The sequence below is a fragment of the Corylus avellana genome, chromosome 1 (genome assembly GCF_965113065.1).
Source record: "Corylus avellana chromosome 1, dhCorAvel1.hap1.2, whole genome shotgun sequence".
In the NCBI taxonomy this organism is placed as follows: Eukaryota; Viridiplantae; Streptophyta; class Magnoliopsida; order Fagales; family Betulaceae; genus Corylus; species Corylus avellana.
In genome coordinates, this window is record NC_142490.1 from 39,254,532 (window position 1) to 39,273,726 (window position 19,195).

The 19,195-nt window shown below is 37.5% G+C and overlaps 2 protein-coding genes across 2 annotated transcripts in view; both read right to left on the bottom strand.

Annotated features, from left to right (window-relative positions):
- The window catches only part of LOC148589817 (uncharacterized), a 747-nt gene extending 219 nt beyond the window's left edge, over positions 1 to 528 (bottom strand). The window contains exons 1-2 of the mRNA XM_088515220.1: positions 357 to 528; positions 1 to 227 (exon numbers count right to left, since the gene is read on the bottom strand). The exon at positions 1 to 227 is cut by the window's left edge and continues 219 nt beyond it. Coding sequence (XP_088371346.1) covers positions 1 to 227; positions 357 to 528 — 399 coding nt within the window. The remainder of the gene's footprint in view (positions 228 to 356) is intronic.
- Positions 529 to 11,778: 11,250 nt separating this feature from the next.
- Positions 11,779 to 16,349, bottom strand: LOC148589818 (G-type lectin S-receptor-like serine/threonine-protein kinase At1g11410). Its single transcript, XM_088516456.1, has 7 exons — positions 15,071 to 16,349; positions 14,713 to 14,853; positions 14,248 to 14,444; positions 12,990 to 13,200; positions 12,618 to 12,855; positions 12,348 to 12,498; positions 11,779 to 12,266 (listed from the first exon to the last, which is right to left on the bottom strand). The coding sequence occupies exons 1-7, from the start codon at positions 16,347 to 16,349 to the stop codon at positions 11,961 to 11,963; spliced, it is 2,523 nt and encodes an 840-aa protein (XP_088372582.1). The 3' UTR covers positions 11,779 to 11,960.
- Positions 16,350 to 19,195: the final 2,846 nt, after the last annotated feature.

Consider the following 19,195-nt stretch of genomic DNA (forward strand, 5'->3'; position numbering starts at 1 on the left):
GGGTCTCTTATGGTCTATCCCACAAGAGCAAACGGTGTCATTATAGGATCCTAGTTCATCCCATAATTTTTTTAGCCTTGTGTAATAAGCCGCAACAGTCATCTGATCTTGAGCAAGACAAGTAATGTCCCTCTCCATCTGAAAAATACGAGGGGCATTGCTTTGAGAAAAACGATCCCGAAGGTTTTCCCATACCTCCTGGGCAGTGGTGGAAAAAATGACACTGTCTGCAAGATCCTATGTGAGTGAATTGAGAATCCAAGAAAGGATCATATCGTCATATTTTTTCCACGAAGCATAGTCGTCTAGTTTGGCTGTGGCAGATGGCATTGTGGTGGTCCCGTCTATGTAATAACCTAACTTGGATTTGGCATTCAAAGAAATCGTCATGGCTCTTGACCATGTCGAATAATTATCCCTATTGAGGGGCTTGGAAACAAGCACCATTCCTGGATGATCGGAATGGTGAAGAAAATATAGATTGGCAGCATCAAGCTTGCCTCCATTTGAAGGTTGCTGTTCCGTCATGATAATGAGAAACAATGATAAAAGGAAGGCAAAAAGAAAGAGGGTAGAGAGCTAGGGTATCGTTCCCTGCTCTGATACCATGTAAAGAAGGAAAATAATATTTGCCTTTGAACGAATTTTATTGAATTAGGAGACGTAGCTTTATACAAGAGGTTTCCTACAATCATGCTAATCTATTCTAGGTAGTCTAAGTATAAAAGGCAACTAAACAAATATACAACTAATACAATATATTTGTCAATGAATGCCCAAATATCATTGACCTTCCCTTCTCAACAAACCTAGCAGGAATTAAAACTGAGGGATCTTGGGTGTTTGTCCTATTTTTTTGGTATTCATGTCCATCGTGACTGTAAAGGACTTCATCTAAATCAAACCAAGTACATTTTGGACTTACCAAATCGTGTCCAAATAATTGGAGTTAAACCCTATGCAGCTCCATGCATGAGGGTCGGAACTTACAAGATTAGATGTTGATCCTCTACCTGACCCTATCCTCTACAGGCACATTGTGGCAGCATTGCAATATTGCACATTGACTAGGCCTGACATCTCCCCTATCTAGTGAATCGACTATGCCAATTTCTCCATTGCCCTACTACAACTCATTTCAAGGCTGCCAATAGAGTATTTTGTTATCTCAATGGCACTGCTGATCATGGTTTCTATTTCACTCCATGCCCTTACAATTGCATCTCTACTGTGACTCGGATTGGACTAGGGATCCCATTGACAAGGGTTCAACAAGTGGATACTGTATGTTCCTTGGGTCAAACCTAGTGTCGTGGCAAGCCAAGAAACAACCAGTGATGACAAGGTCTAGCTAGCATAGGGCCATGGCTATCACTACATCAGAGTTATGCTGGTTAAGAAGCATTTTAATTCCTTTTTGTGTTTTTGATGTTTACAGGCTTTTGGAAGAAAGTGAAGTAAAACTGGGTGATTTGGGCTCAAAAAGAGAAGATGAGAAAAATTGGAGCTCCCTGGTACTGCGATCAATCGCAGGGTACCTGCGATCGAGTGCAATACTAGAGAAGATACTGCATAAGCCAGGCAATGAGCGATCGAGCGCAGGCCAAAAGAAGGATCGATCGCAGACCTGCGATCGAGCGCACACGGGCTGCGATCAATCGCACCCATGCGCAGGAGGCATCCCAAGTGGCGGCTAGAATGTCCCTATTTCCATATTAGGGTTTTTCAAACTCCAAATTGTAATAGGATTGAAACCCTACGAAATCCCTAGGGTTTACTACTTTTTCAAGGACTTTTAAAGCCTATAAATAGACTCCTAAGCCTTTAGAATGGACAGGCTTGGAAAAGGGAGAAGAATAGGAGCTCTCAAGTCAAGTATCGGGTTTATTCTTTCCTTTCTTTTCTTTTATTTTATGAAGATGTTTAACATCAACTCTATGTGTAGCTAATTTACTTAGTAGGGCTAGATTGAAGCCCTAGTTATGCTAAATTAATATTTCAATATTGGCGCCTTGTGATGATCATGTTGTGCTATTTAACTTGATTAATACCTGCTTGCATGAATTCCTCATATGTGTATGCCTGATCAACATGTGCATGTGGTATGGACTCATTAGTTAGATCAATTTGGATGACCGAGTCCTGAGTTTAACTTAAGTAACAAAAGAATCCACACCACAATTCTTGGGTTAATCAACATGGGGAACTGGGAGTATACACCCATGCCCTAGGCCTCGTGTGTTTGTCGATTTCCATAGAACATATACTTTTCTAAAGAACAACTTAGTATTTACCATGCTAAATCCTTTAGGAAAAAAAAAAGTTAGAGTATACACCCATACCTAACTCGTTGCTTAGAGAAATCAATAGCTTAAAGAGTATACACCCCTGCCCTTAGGTTGGCAAACATTAAATATGCATAACTTGATCAAAGCATTGGCATATTGATATATTAGCTTAATATAATTAGTGGTGGATATCAAAGTCCTACCCTTTGTTATCATCACTTCAACAATCAATCTTTATTTTGCTTTTGCTTAAGGAATCTATTTTTAAACATAAATTCAGCAATCCTCGTGGGAATGATCTTGTACTTGCACCCTATACTACCATGTTGACCTTGTGCACTTGCAAGTAAAACGTACAATTATTTACCTATTAATTTAGGTAGATTTTTGCACAACAAGTTTTTGGCGCCGTTGCCAGGTTTTGCGGCGAATTTTGTTTAAATTTATTTTCCTTTAGTTTTGTTATTTTAATTTTCACTTTTTAATTTAGTGTTAGCAAAAATCAAAAAGAATTTCTCATTTTCCTTAACTTTTCTGTTTTCTGTGCAGGTTGCGGATTGACATTCTGTGATTGCGATCAATCGTCAGCAAAGTGCGATCGAGCGCAGTTCCAGGGAGCATCCGGACCAGGCAGTGCTGAAGCTACCAAGTTCATGCAAGGTCGTCGATCTCAAGCCTCAACCGTTTTTCCCTTCGATCCTGAAATTGAGTGGACAATTCGACAACGACCTAGAGACAAAGAAGGAGAAGAAGAAGTTGAAATGGAAGATTTGCAAGAAAATCCAATTGGGCCAAGACCCCTAGAAGCAAATCCACCACGAGTGAGGAGACCAATGAAGCAAGCATACGTGCCAACAAACCTCCATCAACCCTCATGCATAGCATATCAACCAGAGGTGGACAGCAACTATTATATCTCTCCCCAAATCCTCAATGCATTGACCCACTTCAGAGGCACAGCTACTGAGGATCCCAACTTGCATCTTAAGAAATTCTTTGACTTATGCAAGTTGCAGCATGTTCAAGGCCTAACTCAGGAGAGACTCAAGTTAGTCCTCTTTCCTTTTTCGTTGAAAGATAATGCTAAACTGTAGTACAATTCCTTGCCTGCAGAGTCCATTCATACTTGGGAAGAATTGACCACCAGGTTTCTGAAGAGGTTTTTCCCAGCTGATGTGGTATTTTTGTGACCAAAAATATCAATTATAAAAATAACCACTCGCAATAGGACGAATTTTTGTAGGATACGGCTATAGAGAGGGTGTCGAACCTCAAGGACTGCAGGGGTTTAATGATCAAAATTAAAAGATCAAAGTTAACTTAATTAAAAGGGGTTTTGATTTGATTTGCTTAAAAACTAAAGTGCATGAAAATAAAAGAGATTTAAAATAAGAGAGAGAGAGAGTAGGGTATTGACTTCACCTCTATCCGCACAACAATGGTTAATCATAATTAATCCCATAAATTTATTCTATGCATGTTATAAATAAACAAGAAACTACTTTATTAAAGAATAAGCATAATCTATCTTCGGTTGGCACGGATCGTCCACCTAACCACTAAGATGCGGTACGACCCGTCTTCCCTAGGTATAAATTATCAAATTCTATAACAGGATACATACAATCAATGAATAAGTGTAACCCATCTTCGGTTGGCATGGACTGTCTACCTAAATTACACTAAACTAGGGTGTAGTACAATCCGTCTTCCCTAGGCATGGCCTATCAAATCCTATTGATCATATGTCAATTAAACCCATTGTATAACCATCATCCTCATAATCACAGAAAACAAGAATGATTTGGGATCAATAAAAGTAAAATACTTTCTAAGACAAGAGAAGAATTTCACAAATATTGATTTTGGAATTTAAGAACAATTGCATTTAATAATTAAGAACATAAGTCAATTATAGCAATCCTCATAGTTATACAATCAACATGCATAAATTGAAAATCTAAAAATTAAATACAATCAAACCATTGTGCTTGGATAGGGTTACATCAACACCCCACGAAGGGGTTTAGCTGCTCATGATCTTCTAAGCTCCACAGACTATTTTACTGAATTTTTGCTCTAGAAGCGGTGTGTCTTTTCTCAATGCTTAGAGGCCTACTTATAGGGCTTAGGAGAGTCCTAGAAGCCCTAGTAATCCTATAAATTTCGGAGATTTAAGTCCAAGTCTAATTAGGATAAAGAAAACCTAAGTCCAAATCGGAATAGGATTCGCCCAGAATTGCGTTCCTATCTTGGGGGGTGATTTTGGCAATGCGGCGCTCCGAATTAGGAAAATGCTATTTCACAATGATTTGTAGAAATTTGAGTTAGCTTTCCAGCGCCGCTTGAATCACCTCAATCGGATATTTGAACTGAAAGTTATGGCTAAAATACCGAGAAATATGCAGAATCCCAAATTGAATCCAATCCGATTTTGACTCCAATTTGAGAAATTTCGAATTAATCCTTTCCTTTATTTGATTAAACTTAACCATGATTGGTTAAGCTTAATCATATCTTCTCGGTCTTCTCAAAGTGCGCTTTTAAGCCCAAAATGAATGGAATTAATTGCATCTTTATTTATAACCTGAAAACACAAAAACAAAACAAAATCAAACAAATAACAACGCTAAGGAATTAACATATGCAAATTAAGGGGCTTGAATGTGCAACATTCGGTGCTTATCACCAGCCCAGAAGACGAAGCAACTTAAAAGGGAACTTCAAATGTTCCAACAACAAGATGGAGATTTGTTCTTTGAAGCTTAGGACCACTTCAATTCCTTACTTCTAAAGTGCCCACACCACAATATTCCTCAAGATGAGCAGGTACAAATTTTCTATAAAGTATTAGATGATACTAAAAAAGGGATGGTTGATTCAGCTTGCGGAGGAACACTTATGGAAAGTTGTAGTGAGGAAGCTGTGGAACTTTTTGAGACATTAAGTGAGCACTCACAGCAATTATGTTCAAGAGGAAGGAGAGGAGTCAAAAGCAAGGGCATGTATGAAGTGAATCTCAGTGGAGGATCAACTAATCAGTTGCTTGCAATAGAAAAGAAATTGGATATGCTTGTCAAGGCCATGACTGTTCAGAAAATTTCACCTCTGCAACAGGACACACAATTCTAGGTATGTGCTATTTGTTCCCATTTAGATCACACCACTGAAAAGTGTCCTTTTGCAGAACAAGAAGAGGTGAACTTTGTGGGACAAAACAATTATCCCCACAAGAACAACCCATACTCCAATACTTACAATCCAGGATGGCGTAACCATCCCAATTTCTCCTGGAGCAATAATCAAGGACAGCAGAAAGGGCCCCAACAAGCAAGTCAACCAGCTCAAGAGCCAAAGATGAACCAACTGGAGAATATGATACATAACCTGGTGACTTCACAACAACAATTCATGGCTGATCAAAAACATGTCAATACAAAGACTGAGCAAGCCATACAAAAGCTGAAAGTGCAAATGGGTCAGATAGCAAAGGAGCTGAGTGAGAGGAAGTAGGGGGAATTCCCAGCTCAAACAGTACCTAACCTAGGCAATCACCAGCAGCTGAAGGTAGTCACAGTTCAAAGAGGTCCTACTCCTACAAGAGCACTTGAGCCTAATTCTAAAGAGCTCAAGTGCAGCTCTTCACACTAGGAGTCTTACAAACACCAGTAGACGCGTTTGAGCAGGCAAAAACTGCAAGCGCATCTACTCATAATAGTGGCGTTGAAGCCACTTAGAGGGCAGTAACATTTTCTCTCTTGTCTTTTCATCTTACTTTCTTTCCTTCACATATGTCTTGATTATCCCTGATGTTTTGACTTTTTACTTTTCTTTTGTTTGAAAATATATATATATATATATATATATATATATATATATATATATATATATATATATATATATATATATATATATATATAATTTTGACATTCTGGTACTACGATCGATCGTAGGGTCCCTGCGATCGAGAGTAGTTACCGAAAAGTGGCTTGATACTTTCTGTTAGTGCGATCGAGTGCACTATGCCCAGACATGCGCACCTCTAGCCGAATGCGATCGAGCGCACCAGGTGTGCGATCGAGCACACCCGGGCAGCAGGCTTACGACCTATTTAGGTCACTTTTTCCCATGGCCCACAACTCTTCTTCCGATGCCGTATAGACCCTCTCCAACTCCCTACCTCCAGCACTCATTCTCCCATTTTTCACCTCGCTTTCACCAAATCCACTACACCACCACCATCTAAGACCCTTTTTCCAGCCACCATACCACCATCTCTCACCGAAAACCACATCACATTCCAACCTCAACCCAACCCTCAATATCTCCGAACACTCATCCAACCTCCATTTTTTTCAATTTTTCTCGCAATTGTGGGTGTTTACCCACCCACATTGCCTCTGTGTTGGAATTATTGTGTGTTTGCAGGGGGTTTGGAACATCCTAGGCCGGAGTTGTGATGGGGATCAATCGGAGTGCACACTACCTGTTCGACAAAAGTCCCCAACCAAGTCCCAAATGCCTAGAACAAGTGCTTCATCTTCTAGAGGGTCAGGAGCTCATGCTATTTCTCCCCCACCAGCTTTTGAAGAGCGGGAGCTGCTGTTTGAAACCACCTTCACCATAAGAGAAGATTTTCAACACAATGAGGCAACTCAATGGGCGATTGCCGAGTTTAGGCGAAGGGGCCTCAAGAAGCTCTTTAAACCTGTCACTTCTACCGTCTACCGGAAGTTGGTCGTGGAATTCTACGCCAAGCTTTCTCATGACTGTGACAACCCGGCCACTCTCTCCTCAAAAGTACAAGGCCAAATTGTTCATGTAACGAGGGCAGACATAGCCGCCGCCTTGCAGTGCCATGATGAGCAACCTCCCGAAACTGCAAATCTTGCTGAGCAACCGGCCCAATATTATGTGGCGGAGATCATTGAAGACATGTGCCAAGGAAACTATGTAGATGCCCACCACAATGCTGGCAGCCGGTCCAAGTTGAGGCGAAGGTTATGGTTCGTGGACTCGGTGCTTCACCGTAATGCATTTCCCTTGGGACACAAAACTCAAAGGCGAGATTGATTTCTACAAACCCTTTACGCCTTTCACAAGAATGCCTGGTATTCCATTCCCGAAATTATTTGGAATCAAATCCATAAATTTTGGAATGGAGTGCACGTTGGGGGAGCAGAGTCCACACACTCATGGGGGTTGCCTTTCCCATACTTGATCACATATATTCTCCAAAAAAAGGGCATCAAGGGCACTACAGCTGACGAACCAGTCACGACCACTCCCATATTTGGCATTCACCAATGGAATAAGAGTTGCTCTCATATGCCCCAAGCACTTCCAGAAGAAGGGGAAGAGGCAGAGGAGGTCGAGCCAATGGCCGAAGATGAACCGGCAGCTGAGCCGGTAGCAGAAGATGGTGTAGAGGCCTCAATTGATGTTCGAGCCATCCAATACCGATTCCTTTGTGAGCAAATGGAAGGTCTTCGGAGAGAGCTAGCTGATCAAAGAAGGGAAGCTAGGGAAGATAAGGTTGCCCTGGACAAATGCTTAGCTGCCCTACAAGAATTAATGCGATCCATCCTAACCCGGTTACCACCACCACCTGGAGCATCTACTTCTGGACAACATTAAGAGAGGACCACAGTCTAGCTGAAGACGTAAAACTTTGTGCTCATGGGAGGCACCCCATAGCATATCCTTTTGTTTTATTGTTTGTTTTATTTTATTTTGTTTCTGTTTGTTTGTGTTTTATTTTATTTTGGTGTTTTTTGTGTTTCAAGTTTTTTCTCACATTTTTACGTTCTGTTACCGCGATCAATCGTACCTTGCTTGCGATCAAGCACAGATTTCCATTTGTCATTTCATCGCATTCTGTTAGTGCGATCAAAGGCACCATGCGTGCGATCGAGCGCACGTGGCAGCATCCCATAGTTATTTTTTATTTTGTTTCGTTTTAGTTTTGTTGCTTTTTACTTGTTTGTGTGTTTTATTATTTTTCAGGGACAAGTGTGCTTCCATTCAAGTTTGGGGGTGTACTACGAGCCATGCTTTCCAAGACTATGTCCACTATCTCCCGGGTACATTCTTTCCATTACTTAGACACATTGGGGACAATGTGTCATTTAAGTTTGGGGGTATGGGCACACATGTTCACACACACTTTGTCCCAATTTCATGTTATTTGTTTTGTGTGTTGTTCGTTTATTTGAAAATATATATATATATATATATATATATATATATATACATATATATTTTATGCATGTTCATGTTTGCTCTAAAATTTTAAGTTGATCTAAAAAGAATTGTGATTTGAATTCATCAGTGAGCTTAAAATTTTGAACACATGATCTGATGAGTGAATCTGTTAGTTTGGTTACTTGTTGAGGACAGTTGAAAAATCACATGTTTGATCTAAGCACTCAAGCACATTAGCACATAATTTGTGAGGAATGACATGAGGTTTAATATGTGTGTTTCTGCTTCTTGGATGACTTATTAAATGACACTATGGCATATATAGTGATGAAAAAAAAATAGAAAAAGAAAAAGAAGAATAAATAAATGATCATTGATGGCTTTTCACTGAGTAGCTGGACCTCTTGCCTCAAAGCATTGAGTGTTCACATCAAAAGGTGAAAAATTTGGATTTGATCAATGTCATGGTTAGTTGGTTTTGTAGCCTTTTTGACTCGAGTTAATAGGTCCTTAGTGGTGTCTTTACACCTAATGCCCTAAAGCCATCTGGTTTGGGAGTCAATGACTTAACACTCGCTACAAGGGTCAAATAGAAAGCTTAAGGGAACCAACATTGCACAACCTGACCAAAAAAAAGAAAAAAAAAAAAAAGAAAAAAAATATGCCAGTGTGTCATTCTAATAGGAATTTTAGTGAATTTTGAGATAAGGAGACATTGCATATTGGAAAGATTTGGAAGTCTCATAATTTTGTACTAGTTCACTATACACAAATTTCAAACTTGTAATGATTTAGCATGTCCTTTGTAAGTAATTGCACTTTGAGATTTCAATTCATTGTGAAGATGGAGTTCATCTTTTTAAGTTTGCTTATGAATGAAAACCATGATCTTGAAGTGATGCTTTCATTTTTGGAATAACATGAACTCTTGCATGATGTTTGTGGGTAACATTTCTAGAAAACCCTCACGAGACTTCACTCGTCCACTAGGGAATTCCTAGGGGTTTAAAAGGTTTGTTGCATACGCTAAATGCAATCATACATCCCACAAAAGATGGATTTATCTTTTGTTTTCTATTTTTTCATTCTTATTTTTAGTTTTGTATTGCAAAGGGACTAGCAATATGTAAGTTTGGGAGTGTGATAAGTGCTAAAATATTCATATTTTCAGCTCTTATCTTACATGTTTTAATCATTTGGCTGTAGTTAATTAGGCCATTTTAATTTCTTTTTGTGTTTTTGATGTTTTTACAGGCTTTTGGAAGAAAGTGAAGTAAAACTAGGTGATTTGGGCTCAAAAAGAGAAGATGGAAAAAATTGGAGCTCCCTAATACTGCGATCAATTGCAGGGTACCTGTGATCGAGCGCAATACCAGAGAAGATACTGCATAAGCCAGGCCAGGAGCGATCGAGCGCAGGCCAAAAGAAGGATCGATCGCAGACCTACGATCGAGCACACACGGGCGGCGATTGATCGCACCCATGCACAGGAGGCATCCCAAGTGGCGGCTAGAATGTCCCTATTTCCATATTAGGGTTTTTCAAACTCCAAATTGTAATGGGATTGAAACCCTACGAAATCCCTAGGGTTTACTACTTTTCCAAGGACTTCTAAAGCCTATAAATATACTCCTAAGCCTTTAGAATAGACAGGCTTGGAAAAGGGAGAAGAATAGGAGCTCTCAAGTCAAGTCTCGGGTTTATTCTTTCCTTTCTTTTATTTTATTTTATGAAGATGTTTAACATCAACTCTATGTGTAGCTGATTTACTTAGTAGGGCTAGATTGAAGCCCTAATTATGTTAAATTAATATTTCAATATTGGCTCCTTGTGATGATCATGTTGTGCTATTTAACTTGATTAATACCTGCTTGCATGAATTCCTCATATGTGTATGCCTGATCAACATGTGCATGTGGTATGGACTCGTTAGTTAGATCAATTTGAATGACCGAGTCTTGCGTTTAACTTAAATAACAAAAGAATCCACACCGCGATTCTTGGGTTAATCAACATGGGGAACCGGGAGTATACACCCATGCCCTAGGCCTCGTGTGTTTGTCGATTTCTATAGAACATATGCTTTTCTAAAGAACAACTTAGTATTTACCATGTTAAATCCTTTAGGAAAGAAAAAAGTTAGAGTATACACCCATGCCTAACTCGTTGCTTAGGAAAATCAATAGCTTAAGGAGTATACACCCATGCCCTTAGGTTGGCAAACATTAAATATGCATAACTTGATCAAAGCATTGGCATATTGATATATTAGCTTAATATAATTAGTGGTGGATATTAAAACCCTACCATTTGTTATCATCACTTCAACAATCAATCTTTATTTTGCTTTTACTTAAGGAATCTATTTTTAAACATAAATTCAACAATCCTCGTGGGAATGATCCTGTACTTGCACCCTATACTACCATGTTGACCTTGCGCACTTGCAGGTAAAACGTACAATTACTTACCTATTAATTTTGGTAGATTTTTGCGCAACACTTCCCCACGGATCATGGCTTGTGGGCCAAAGGTTAAAAGGGCCTGATGGCCTGTGGGCCCAGAAGGCAGATGGTCGCCTTTTAGAAAGTCAATGGTATTACGCATCACTAGTTGCTGATGCTAAAAGTATGAGTTTGTCTTTGGACTTAATGGTGATTTAATGGTGCAGTTAAATTTGGACTAATTTACATTAAAAAAAAAAAAAAAAAATCCCATTTGCTGAAATGCGTTGTGGTGAGAACAAAAACTTGCAAATAAGTTACTTTTCTATAAATCCTGATTTTTTTTTTTTTCAAAGAGTTATGGGGAATAAGTGAAAAATTCTCTAAAAAATGTTTCTTATTGATAAAACTGATAAATAACACCGATTGGGAGGTCACACTGTTCTTATTGGGAAGCCATACCCTCTATAAAGCTGTGGGCAATCTGGTCTACATTTATGGGTGAAACCTGAATATCAATAATTAGGTAGGCAAAACTAACACAAAAACTTTTTAAGGGGTAAAAATAAAAATTTAGAGGATTTATTTTTAAAATTTGAAGAGATTTTTAAAACTATGGGGTCAATAGCTCCCAGTCTACATCACCACCCAATTTCCATATCCTTTAATTTTCTTCCTTAAAAATATTTGCCATATCCTTTCATGACAATGCATTTGCATCCTCCTTTTGTACAAGGGATAAAACTATTTAAATACATGGGATCAATGGTATTAATGAGTGTGAATCATTTTTATTGTTTCTACATTTACTGAATATAAAACTCATAGTGTCTGAAAATAAATTCTGAGCTTTTAAGGAAACTGAATAGTTGACTCGTTATCAACTGCCAATGTCGATCATTAAACCAACAAAAGAAATAAGGTTGACTTGAATGATAAAACTCAAAAGCATAATGTTACTCAACATTCATAGTTTTACAGACCAACTTTTACAGATGTAGAGATCAAATAGTTGTACACAAGTTTAACGACCTTCAGGCATGGTGATGGTCAGCTCATTTGAGGAAGCAGGTGGTCCTTTAGAGCCTGAGGAATCAAGACCAGAATTTATGGTTCTGTTGATAAATGGTGGCTTGTTAGGAGATGGAATAGTTGCTTCATTTCCAAGCATGAAGACAATTTCAAGCATGGTTGGCCGATCTATGGCTTGTTCTTGCACACATAAGAGCCCAATTTGAATGCATCTCAAAACTTCATGAGTAGGATATTCCTGACCCAATGATGGATCGACTATGTCCAAGGCTTTTCCATCCATCCATAGGTCCCATACCTGCAATAAATTGAATAGTTTTTATCTTTAGAGTAATTGCCACTTGGGTTGAAATTCAATCAAATTTAGGCTTTTGCTTACATATCCAATCAAACTTAGGGAAGGACTTCCGATGTGATAATAATTATTTCTCTTGCCACTAATTATCTCTAGTATCAAGACGCCATAGCTGAAGACATCTGATTTTATAGAATATAACCCTTCCATTGCATACTCTGGAGACATGTATCCACTGCAATTGCACCAAAAAACAAAAAATGATGGTCATCTAAGTTTTGCTTTTAGTAGCATTTTAGGTCTATTTGTGTGTGTGTGAGAGAGAGAGAGAGAGAGAGAAAGAGAGAGACATACTATGTGCCAACAACTTTTCTTGTACTTGCTTCATCTTGATCATCACCAAACATTCTAGCCAATCCAAAATCTGAAATTTTTGGATTCATTGCCTCATCTAGTAGAACATTACTTGCTTTTAGGTCTCTGTGGATGATTTTTAGCCTTGAATCTTGGTGAAGATATAAGACTCCTCGAGCAATTCCAGAAATAATGTCAAATCGCTTTCGCCAATCTAACAATTTCCTTCTTATTTCGTCTTACCCAAAACAAGAAATTAAGCTTCCATCAATAACATAGTGAAAACAGTACTTACATGCCAAAAACATATAAAATTTTGCTCTCATATTTTATTTAGTGGAAAATTGAGTGGTGATTGAAGAGAATGCATACCGAAGATGAAAAAGTCAAGGCTTTTGTTTGGCATGTATTCATAGATCAACATCTTCTCTTCTTTGTGAATGCAACAACCAAAAAGCCTCACAAGATTCCTATGTTGGAGCTTTGCTATCAGCTTAACTTCGTTCTTAAATTCTTCGGTGCCCTGTTTTGAACTTCTTGAGAGTTTTTTTACCGCTATTTGTTGTCCATTGGCTATTTGACCCTGCAATTATAATGGGGACTTACTGCAATTAACATACATTATCTGATTTTTTACTTTAACATTATATATACTATGCACGTATGATGTAGCCATGCACCATGTAAATCCCTCCATCAAATATTGTTCTATGTTCATGTCAAAGTATTATTTAAATTCAGGTAGTGGCTCGTTTGAACGTTACTTCAGATGAGACTTTCAAACAAGTGCTTCTATAAAGAACTCGTTCAAACCTACCAAAAACTTGTTCGAACTTGGTTTAATTGTTCAAGCTTTAAAATTTGTGGGTTTGAACAAAAAGCAACAAGAAATCCATCGTGGGTCTGAACATAAAAATTGTCATTAAAACTTCAGGATTCATTGTCAACATATCCATCGTACGTTAGTGGGTCTGAACAAGAAATTCTTTTCTGTAGAAAATTCATTGTCATTAAGCGTGCGTCTCTATGGCTCAGTTTTCTGTGTTCCTCGTTGGAACTTCGTCCCTCTTTGACTCTGTTTTCTTCTGGTTCTTTTGTTTGCTCTTTGAAATCGTCTTTCAGTTTTGCTTTTTAATTCTCGAATTCAAAAAAGAAGAAAATCATTTTTCTTAGAAATTTTTAACACGTTCAAAGCAGCCGTCACTTTCTTCAAACGGGTGCATGTCACGTGAGGACAAGTTGAATAGAGGTATGTTATACAATCATCTTTCTGCAATTTCTTTTTGCAAATCCAATAGATCAACTATTGAATTTGTAAACTTATATGGGTCTCACACAAATTCGATTGTCGAAACAATAAATTTTATTATTTCTTAGTCGAATATGAGCGTGAATTATTTTTTTTTGACTACATATATAGCTCTTGCCACATCAATGTGTAAGCCTTGATTCCTTTGTAATTCGATCTATGTGTACCCGTAAATATATCTCGTATGTCTTACAAATATAATGATAGATTTAAAAAAAAAAAAAAAAAAAAAAAGGATCGGGATAGACGCTCTAGCATAGTGAAATAGGAATACTAGTAATATTGGTAAATATTTAGATTTAATGTGTGCAAGAAACTAACCTTATAGACCGGGCCAAAACCACCTTGTCCAAGCCTTTTAGACGGGGAGAAATCGTCTGTGGCAACAATTATGGTGCTCAAATCGAAAAATTGCAGATCTAGTTTTCTTCCAGTTTCATCAAGCTTCGCAGAATCTTGAAGAAAGGATTGTAAGCTATTTGTACCGTCATTAAACAATGCGACTTGTCTTCTGCTCTCTGTCCAATTATGCAAGCACATCATTACAAAGGACATTGTAAAAAATTTTAAGCAATTATCTATAAGAGCAATAACTTTTTAAGTTATCATTAAATTTGTAATATTTATGTGGTAATTTTACAAATTATCTTTATAAGTGTGGCCGCCACCACCTATAGGCTATAGGAGAAGGATAAGGAAGATATTCCTTCTCATAAATTAAAAAAATAAATAAATAAATAAATTTTTTTTTTTTTTAAAAAAAAAGGAGTATAAAAATTTGCTTACCTTTACTCTTCCTCTTTATCAACCAGCTTGAAAATAGGAGAAGAAGAAATGAAGTAAAAAGTATGGCCACCACCACAATTGCCAGCCTCCTCTTATTTGCAAAGAAGTACCCCTTTGATTTCTTTACTGTAGAGGCGGAAACTTCTCTTGTCATGCAACAATAGATTCACGTAACTATACAAATAATCTTTCCCTATAACCTTTTTCTTTATTAAAAAAAAAAAAAAAAACCTATACAGATAATCATGCATTACTTAAAGCCTTTTCGGTGTTATTTTATTTTATTTTTGTAATTGTTAATATAAAAACTAGTTTTATCTATTATATTAATTTACTTTATAATTTTATCTAATAATACCTAACTCGAGCGCATCCACACGCACGTACAAGTCTTGGCCCCCGTCCTTAAATGTGTGTGTATCTACCAAATCACCATGCCATGTAATGCACCCGCCTTCTTGTCTCACATCCAAGCTGGCATAAGCCAAGCAAGAACAACTCTTCAAGCACAGTTCTTCACACGCGCCAAAACTTACACTTGCATTTACTCTTGCCACTGAAGTATCTGGAACCTTCACGCCGACCACCTTCTTGAAAGCTTTACTGCTCCGGCAAAGGGATGCCTCTCCCCGCTTCCTCGCACACCCGCCTGACGCATTTCTCGAGAACCCCGGTAGACATGAGCACTTGGAATCATTAGCAGCATTGACATCACAGTTGCCAAACGCACCGCACTCGCCATATGTGTCGCACCCATCCGCATAAGGTACTGACCCAAGAAAAATCCATTTATTCTGTCCCTGAAACAACACAGACCGTTGGATGTACCCGGACTCGTTTAAGACTGTCGTTGCTAAGATTACTTCATTTGCATTCACACTCCAGGTCGTGGTAGTCTCTCTCTGGTTGTCCACCAAACTAAAATTGAACAATAGATTACTTGCCAAGGTGGGTACGCCGCTCCATCCAACACCAGTCCAGTGACCGGAGCGCCACCGCGGAATGTTGCCGTTGCACAAGAACAACTGAGGGGAGCCATTGGTGTGGATCTTGTATGACCAATTCCCGATTCCCGGGTCATCTCTGGACTTCCAAGATGTTAGGAACCGTTTCAAGCCCGTCTTTCGGTCTATCCCAATTTTCATTTCTGGAAGCTGAATGTGCGTTGGATAGTCAAAGCTCTCCCATAATACCTCCCCTGTTCCATTCTCACTCATCAAGACAAGATTTCCTGAATCCTTGAGCTGAGCAAGAGTATTGTTGTTGCTTGGTTTCGAAACAAGATTTGTGGACCAGATGGGTGTGCTGCTCTGATTGTCGGCGTGGAGTACGAGGTTTCCAAGAACATCAATTGAGAGAACTCCAGTCTTGTCTTTAAGAGGAGTGTCTCTGTTTGCAACCCACACCACGGTTTTTTCTGGAGCACTGTAATACCAAATCCCAACATAACGGTGGGTGGACTCACCGGGAGTAAAGAAACCAAACGCAAAGGTTTTTCGGGTAGAGACTAAAAACTCACCACCATCTCTGATGTTTTGGCTGGTAGTTATGGCATCCAGTGATGATGTGCCAAACAGGAGGAGGAAATGAAGCAACGTTTGTAGAAAGAGAAACCGCTTTGCAAAATACATGATCATGTGGAGGGATGGATGCAGTGTATGATATTCTAATTCATATATATCTATATATGTACTATGTTTCGTCATGAACCAATTAATGAACATTGCCCCTCCCCCCCATGTGTCCCATGGGGAGTCACGTATTAACTATAATTTCGGTTGAGTAGGACAATTATTAAATGCATCTACCCATATGATTGAATATTATAGGTTAACCTGCCAATCTGTTAAGAGCCAATCTTAACACCATGTATTTAGTTAAATGGGTTAAATGGGTTAAATTCTTTAATCTTGACACAACTCATTTAAATAAGTGAATTGAGCTGACTGAATCTGACCCCACATAACCCATTTAATAAACAAGTTGTTGTTTAGTATAGGTTTACTTGTTCACTATTCAGAGCCTCTTTATAAATAGAAATAATTGTAATATATATATATATATATACTTCAATACAATATGTAGTCCTAACACTTCGTCAATACGTTCTTACATTGTTGTTGCTTTCGTTTCTCGGGATGATTACAACGTGTAACAGATTGGTCTACTTGTCGAGGGTCTTACCAATTAATGAACATTGCCCCTCTCCCCCCCCCCCCCCCCCCCCACTTTGACGAAGTCTCTTATGTGTCCCATGGGGAGTCACGTATTAACTATAATTTCGGTTGAGTAGGACAATTATTAAATGCATCTACCCATATGATTGAATATTATAGGTTAACCTGCCAATCTGTTAAGAGCCAATCTTAACACCATGTATTTAGTTAAATGGGTTAAATGGGTTAAATTCTTTAATCTTGACACAACTCATTTAAATAAGTGAATTGAGCTGACTGAATCCGACCCCACATAACCCATTTAATAAACAAGTTGTTGTTTAGTATAGGTTTACTTGTTCACTATTCAGAGCCTCTTTATAAATAGAAATAATTGTAATATATATATATATATATATATATATATATATATATATACTTCAATACAATATGTAGTCCTAACACTTCGTCAATACGTTCTTACATTGTTGTTGCTTTCGTTTCTCGGGATGATTACAACGTGTAACAGATTGGTCTACTTGTCGAGGGTCCTTGCACAACTAGAGCCAAAAATTTGTTCATCTCAAAAGCATCTTGAGTAGTCGCAAAGTATTTCTTTAAATTGGGTTAAGAAGAAATTCTTACAATTCAGTCTATTAAATTGATATTTATTCTTAACATGTGTAATTGTCATATACATTTTGATAATAAAATTAACCAAGAATATATGTGACATTAATTTGTTATTAAAAGATGTGATTTTGATATGCATTTTAAAAGATGGGAATTTTGGTACTGACAATGATCAAATATTGCATAGTCGAGAATGTTTTGATCATTACTCACTAATTAAATGTCTTGCATGCTCTCCCTTTCAATTGATGCTGACTTTTCCAATCGATTTTTTTTTTTTTTTTTTTTTTTTGCCTTTTCGGGTTTCTAATTGAAAAGAAACAAAGAGGGCTAAAACATTTTCTGAAATCAAGGTTCACCATATTATAACTCTCATCCAAAGGTAAAACTAAAAATGAATTTGATGTTTGGGCTATGAAATCAAGGGTTAAAAAACTTAACCCTTCCCTTTTTGTTCTATTTGCTCAAAAAAAAAAAAAAAAAAATCCCTAATCAAATTTGTTTTTAACAAAAACAAAAAAAAAAAAACAATAACAACATGTTTCAATAATTTTTGTTTTTGTTTTCAAAAATTAACCCTATATATATATATATATATATATATATTGATTTGGTTACCTTCTTCCTTCTTTTGTCTTATGCACCTTGTTGGGCCATTATTTTCTCATGCTTATTCCATGGATTAATTCATTGTGTCTTAGAATGTTTTTAATATGCATGAGTTGTCAAGTTGCTTCAATGGACTTTTTTTGTGGTTACCTAAAGACTAAGCTTATGTGATGCATTTTGCCTATGTTTAAAATTTTGTGCACATTTAAGCTTAAATTGAGTTTATTCTTAAAATGTGAGTTTTGTAAGGTAACTTATATGAGGATTTTTGACTAGTTGTATTGATCAAATTGACGATACACTAGTTGAACCTAAGGCTTAAATATTCCAGCATTTCTCAATGTACAAATTGTTTAAAGACACCTTCTCATGAAGAAAAAGTGTGAAACAAGAAATCAAAATATCATATTCCAAAAGGAATTTATTTCACTCTATCAAGCTTGTGCTATTTTTCAAAAGAGAAATATATTGGATGAGAGTGGCTAGGCCCTAGTATGATAAGGTTTAACTTTTGAATTGATATGCTTGTCAAAACCTTTATTTTGGTGAAACCTTCTCCTCAACTTATAAATTGTTAATTCTACTCAATGTATGGCGTACACACATGACACACAAGCATGAGTTGAATGGAATATTTTTCATTGCTTGGGTTAAACAAAATGTGTTCTTGTCTTTTCAAGTCTCATGTATATTTTAAATATTTTGAGATATTTAGGAATATTCATTGCTTGAAAATATGAGTTTTTGATGTATGTATCATGTGTGTTACTTGACTTTCGAGGGGAGAAACCTTTTTCAATAAAAGTTTCTTGTTATTATTGAGTCATACATTGAGGAGGAGTTTTTTGTTCTTCATGATCTTGCATTATACTTCATGCATTTTCCTATCTGTGATCATGAGTTGTGTTTATATTTTTTCTCCTGCTCCACATATATTTGATGTATCTTGTGATTGTTTCAGGAAACATGAGACCTTTTTTCAATTTGTGACAAAAATGGGGAGTTAATTTTGGGGAGATGATGGGTTGACTCGGCTGTTGATTTTGTCACCAAATTGTCAAAGAGGGAGTTTGTTAGTTTTATTT